The sequence below is a fragment of the Halyomorpha halys genome, unplaced genomic scaffold (assembly GCF_000696795.3).
Source record: "Halyomorpha halys isolate HHAL.00 unplaced genomic scaffold, Hhal_1.1 Scaffold375.1, whole genome shotgun sequence".
NCBI classification, from domain to species: domain Eukaryota; kingdom Metazoa; phylum Arthropoda; class Insecta; order Hemiptera; family Pentatomidae; genus Halyomorpha; species Halyomorpha halys.
Window position 1 is genome coordinate 541,331 of NW_027105275.1, and position 6,900 is coordinate 548,230.

At 28.5% G+C, this 6,900-nt stretch overlaps 1 protein-coding gene across 1 annotated transcript; it reads left to right on the plus strand.

Moving 5' to 3' along the window:
* Nucleotides 1-846: 846 nt before the first annotated feature.
* On the plus strand, nt 847-2,568 carry LOC106681934 (forkhead box protein D3). Its single transcript, XM_014422530.2, has one exon. The coding sequence runs from the start codon at nt 941-943 to the stop codon at nt 1,535-1,537; it is 597 nt and encodes a 198-aa protein (XP_014278016.1). The 5' UTR covers nt 847-940; the 3' UTR covers nt 1,538-2,568.
* Nucleotides 2,569-6,900: the final 4,332 nt, after the last annotated feature.

A 6,900-nucleotide genomic window follows, 5' to 3' on the forward strand; every position in this document is an offset into this window, starting at 1 on the left:
TTTTTTTTAGCAAATTTAGATAAAATTAATGTAGTTCGATAAATATATATTCTCTGATTTGATGATGACGTTCATGAGTTTGAACTATTTTAGTGTGTGTTTGATAGTTGTCACGAAGAAATAATTTTTTTTCAAAAAGCCTTGAAAAATACTGACATTTTAAAAATAGTATTAATTGTAAATATACCATAAATCGATGTGTATATAAGATGGTAACAAATATAACCAGGATTTAGTATCATTTAAACAAATTTTTTTAAATGGAATTAGTGAAAGTACATGAACCACATTTTTAATTTATTCTTTTTTTTTTTATTCATATTGGGTTTATAATATCTAATTATGATTTCAGTCTACAATAGTACAGAGCATTCTCAATTGCTCATTGGGTTGCAGAAACATGATTCGACAATACTATTATTATTTAGAAATAAAGTATACAATATATTTCCCGTTCAACGAAAACAGTAAAATAGCACAGGTAATTTTAATGTAAATATAACAATTAATAATTATAATTATGAATTAACAGTGTAAACCCAATGCATTAATTTTTTTTTAAATAGACCGAGAAGATAAAATTTCAAACTAAAAAAAACAAAACATTGATTTAGATTAATACAGTGTAATTGATTAAACATTTTTGTTATTAAAAAAAGTTATGAATAACATATGAGTTTTCCTCATATTGTTTTTACCAGTGAGATTTTCTTTCGGAGAAACAAAGGCAGTGTATAGGAAAAAAGCTAGTGAGCGGAAGTAGAAACGTAATATAAATAAAGGTTAGATTGTACATCTGAGGAGTGACTCATTTCTAAACTAATAATTACGTTGGGGTGGGGATAAGCCGTGGTGGTGGGGGACCAATGAAAGTAGACCCCGCCCACAGTACCGCCCCTAGCTCGGGGCACCGGTTCAGTCTGATGCTTCAACTGACGGGATGGACTTGACGGAGTCGCCGCTGGACCTAAGGGAACAGCGCCCTGCCGAAGAAGAGGAAGTTGAGGGCAAGAAGCCGAGCCTTGTCAAGCCGCCTTATTCTTACATCGCCCTTATCACTATGGCCATTCTACAGTCTCCGCACAAGAAGTTGACTCTCAGCGGAATCTGCGAGTTCATAATGACACGTTTCCCTTACTACCGGGAAAAGTTTCCTGCATGGCAGAACTCGATCAGGCACAACCTCTCCCTCAACGACTGTTTCATCAAGATCCCAAGAGAGCCAGGAAACCCCGGGAAGGGCAACTACTGGACATTGGATCCGATGGCTGAGGACATGTTTGACAACGGCTCCTTTTTGCGGCGGAGAAAGCGGTACAAGAGAGCTGCTCCTGAGGTGGTGCCACCGTACCACTACCCGTACCTGGCACCCATGCCACCTCCAGCACTCCTGCCTCCAGGTCCGCTGGCCAGGATCCTCTTGCCATGCCCTCCTCGACCGCGGCCTTCCTTCTCCATCGAGTCGTTGATCGGAAACCCGGACCCAGAGCCACGCAGCGCCTTCACTCCTCTCCACACTACAGCTTGGGCAAGGTGAGCCTCCTGTTCTTACCGCCGACTGGTCGCTATGGGAACCTTTCTCAACTACCCAGTTACATTTAGAAGTGAAGTAGCCTAATGTAAATACTGTCAATATTATTATTTATTATTGTTTTTGTTTAGTCCGAGACATATCGTACCATGTAAATTTTTGGTGACCGACTCTGGTATGCCCGGGCTCGTTGCCGCGGCCGTAACAATTTACTATTTTTATTTCGTAGATGAAGCAAATTTATTGGTTTTAATATTTATTGCTAGATCAAATAATTGTCAGTTGTATTCTATTGTTTGTCTGTGCCTGTATATAACGGTGGCTTCATGTAAAAATGACTTGGACTTACCTTTAGTTGAGATATGTATGTCGGAGCACGATGAGTACAAATATTGATATATCTCCTCTGGATTTGTATATAAATGGAATGATTAGGCTTTCTTGTATCTCTATCATCATTGCGAAAATTCTTACCATTGCTTTTTTGCTTACAAAAACAAATTAGTTGTTTCTCTAGGTTTTGCACTTTGGTTTTTCATGAAATTTCCCCTAGCTTTCTTACACCTTACCTCGAGGTGATAATATCACATTTGGGGATATATATAAATATATTCAGTAATTTAAAAAAAATAATTGCAGTCTATAAGAAGACATTGACTGGGATATAGGCTGTATTTTTATTATAAAATTGATAAATTTTTTGTTGTGTCGAGTAGGAAATTGATTATAATTGTTTATAATCCGACATAAAAAGTATTTGAGACTTAATAGAAATATTTGACTTAAATATTCTTCCATGAAACATATCAGCTTTGAAATAATCAATAAGGCCAGTAACTTAGCAGGTTCAATCTACTTGTTATTATCTACTTAGCTAACTTAAATATAATAAAGGAATACATAATTTTGAGTAATGTTCTATCTCTCTACAATAAATTTGAAGCTTATGATGATTTTGAAAGAACATTTAAAATAATTCTGATAACTTAGCAATCATATAATAGTTATAATAATTTGTATAGTATAACTAATATTTAAAGATAATATTAATCATGTCATTAACAAACATTTGAATGATCATACAGAGTATTAAATGACATTCAATATTATGTGTGTTGTGAATAGAGAATCATCTGGCAATGATCATGTTACTATGTATAAACAATACTGAATTACTTTTTTGACTAAAAAGGCAGCCAAGAAAGGTCAAAGACGGCACTGTCGGCATTACGATAAAAAGGTTCTCTGGAATCTTATGTCAGTTTTTCTGATCCGGAGGATTAATCAAAAATGAGTTATTGGAAAATGTGCAATTTTCATGATAGTCTGTTGTAAATAAAATTTATCCAAGGCAATCCAGAGTCGTACACGCAGTAAGGAGATTCAATAATATTTTATAATTGTAATAAACTATTTACTGAAGAATCACTTTTACTAAGGAATAAATAACACGTGCTTATTGAGAAATTTTAAAATTTAGTTTACCATATTTACAACAAGCATGATTAATTTATTTAAAATTGTATATTTTTGAGTGTGAGTGAGTGAGTGTGTTTTTGTAGATGTGTAGATTTTTATGATAGCTCCAAATCAGCTGTAAAATATTTTAAAATCACTATTCCATCCAGTTTCTTAATTATAAGCATTATTATAATTTTATAAAAAGAACATCAGTAAAATTATATATATAAAGGATTAATATGATTTTATACATTTAATTTTCAACAGATGAATTGATGTTATCTGTAATTAAAACAACACCGCATTACAATTATTTGTTATGTAATGATATATTTTCACCGATAATTTTTTTTTTTTAATTGTATATGATATATACCTAACTAAAGTTTTCATTATAATTAATTTTTAATATCATCTTACAACTTTATATTAAATTATTTTAATGCATAACACATTTAAAAAAATAATAACATAAATATGAGTTCGGATATAAAAATATTCGTCTTTCGCTGGTATACCTTTAAAAAATAATATACAAAAAAGAAAAACAAGACATAAAACAATCTCTTGGCACTAAAATACAGTACAAAAAGAGTCATTAGTCCGGGAGTCATTGAAGCGTGGAGTTGCTTCTATATTTAGAACCACTAAATATACATTTACCGAAGTTCCTTTTGAAGATATTAGTTAGAAAGATGCGATTGTTTTCGTATAATTAACTGGTTATTTTCAAACGGGTATATAAGCTTTCTTTAACACTTGAAATATACAATCCGTAATGATAATTTCAATCGGTAATAATCGATCGAACATATTTTATATCTATAAAATGAAAGATTAACTACCTATTAATGTACTAATAAGATTATTAAATTAAAAATAAAAATAGATATGAGAAAATGAAAACATTAATTAATTTTAAAGAATAATATACAAAGTTACATAAAAAAAAAAAAAAATCGTTACAATAACTACAAGTAAATAAATAATTATAAATTAATTAATTATATTATTAATATTAGTTTATTAATTATTGTTATAAAATTTTCTCCTATGTGTTGCTCCACCTTAAAACGCCAGTTGTAAAAAAGCTTATAAATCATATTAATTTTCTATAATATTAAATGTTCTATAAATTATTAACAAATTTGCTAATTGCAATTAACACTCTATGATAGTTCATACTTACATATTCAAATTTATATCTAATATCAGTCAATATATTTTCTCTGTGGACGTTTATGTAAATATCACTTTGGTGTAGATACATAGAAAATTTTGGTAACAGAAACTTAGAAACTAAAATTTCGATTTATATTCAGAATTCAAATTTATATAATTTTAAATAATCGAACATTTACATAAAAAATAATTATGAACTTATAGTAATTCGGCACTAATATTAGAAACTGCTTTGAACTGAAAGAAAAATGTCAGGACATCGATACGGTTGTGACCGAAATAAAATCAAAATAAATTTTGTCGAGCATAAACAGGACTCAGACGATGTAAATATCCAAAATGTCTGTTTGTATATTTTCTCGAAAGTAGATCCTTTTTGATCTTAAAAACCGATCTCTAGCATTCATATTTTAAAGTTTACCGAACTTCCAAACTGAATTGGCAGCAAATAGAGAACGAAATGTTTACACACGGTGTTATAATATTTTCGTAAATAATAAATGGTGACATATTAAGCTAAGTGATACAAGAACATAATATAATAATTATAATCTTGAATTAAATACAACTTCAATTTTCAGTCGGTTCAAATAAAGACAAAAGCTTAAGCAAGAAAGCTTATAAAGACCAATACACTTTATTGGATTAAAGGAATTGGGTATAGTTATTATCCTTCAAATTACCAAAACTTGATAAAAATATAAATAAACTAAAAACAAATAATATAAACTATTTCTATTTTCGTTTTGGTATTAAAAAACAATCAACATAATAATTTATCATCATTATCGATAAAATATTGTCCTGGAAATGGTTAAAAATAAAATTTTTGATATAATTTTATGTAGGAAATTAATTTTTTTAAATTTCCTTTGTCCTTCCGAGAATATTCCACTAATACATAATATGCTACTTCCTTAACATAATCATATAGCATAAGGATATTGTATATAACATAAGGATCATGACATAAATTGATTTAACAGTTGAATACATATTCAAAAAGAAACATCACGTTTATTTAAGATGATTTTAATGTTTTGAATTTTGTTATTATCCAATTTTAAAATCATTTTTAGTCTGATTTTGCACTAAGAGCAGTCTCAAAACAGTTGATAAACTGATACCAAAATATACTCTTAACTTGAGCCATTTATAACTCTCCTTAATCCACAAACATTCGCCCAAGCGCAACCACAACACTCTCACTTTTGGCATTTGTACCACACCTATCACTTATAGGACTTGATAGAAAATGGTTTGATATTTTATTCTGAATAATAATTCAACTAAATAAAAATAAAAAATTAATAAAATAAAAAATAAATCTCTTTATTGCTAATTTTGAACGCATATAAATATGATCGAGTGAGAGTAGATACGTTATTTTTCATATTTTTTATCGTTATGTAATCTGTAGCATATTTGCTAATTCAGTAATATATGAAATTATAGTTAAAAAATCCATAAATTAGAAAAAGATCAATAGTCCATTTCATAAAATCTGATTAAAAATTATCAACAAATAATTCTACAAGCTTTAAATGTCAATATTATTTGAAACCACAATTTCAAATACAATAATGAATTCAAAGATTTTTTTTAGTTTGAATTTATTTATTTTTATTCTTTAGGGATGATCCGTAGTTTATTTTTAATAAAACATAAATATTAGAATTAATTTACATGCTTAAATAAGTTAAATCATTTAAAAATTAGAACACTACTTTCAAATATTAAAATACTGCTAAATTTTTTTCTCTCTTTTTTTTTTTTTTATTTATCTATTAACTGTTAACAATTTCGAAAGTCGTGATAAAAAAAAATTATATATAATAAAATGCGTATAGAAAATTATGTCGTGAAATATAAACCGTATAATTAATAAATAGGTACCAGATTAAAAAATAAAAATACGAAAAAGTTTAATCCAAAAACCAAAAAAAAAAAAAATTCCATTCCCGTAATTATTTTCCGAAATAATACATTGGAAATTGAAAATAATTTAATTCTACCTTATAAAATCTAGAATGAATTAAAGCAGTGATAGAGAAATAATACTTTCCCTTTATCATCATTACTTTGTGGGTTAAAATTTTGAAATTATTATGATTTACCAATTTTGGGTGATTAATGATAATGAATGTTGGGATTAAGGATGTGGTTGGATGCAACAGATTTTTAAATTACAAGTTTACAAATCATTGCTTTGGATTAATAGAGTTGCGTTCTTCAGTACCAAATTTATAGTGCACTTGCTTTAGAATATCATTTAAGTTTTAAAGTATATTCGTAGAGATTACTGACTAATTTTAAACAGCGTTTATATTTATTTATTTGTTATAAAACCTTGACATTTTATTATCGTTTTAAAACGAGCTGTCTTCTCTAACAATATCCAAATTGACTTCAGCCGGGAGCATCAATATCATTTTGATGGTGAGAAATTCGAAGCGGATGACACAAAATCCCACCTATTGCTGGAAGAAAACTAAAGTTCCATATTTATATTTAAAAAATCCTAATAATCCAATCGAGCGCATATTTAATTATGTGCTTAATATAGGAATTACTCGTTTCGTAAGAAATTTAAAAACATTAAGTAGATCAGTAAAGTTTTTTTTTTTTTTTGAAAAGCATATTTGCATTTTATAAAAGATTTATATACCCGAGGTTCAATAGATGAGGACTATATAATAAGAATTCATGTGTATATTTTTTATCTT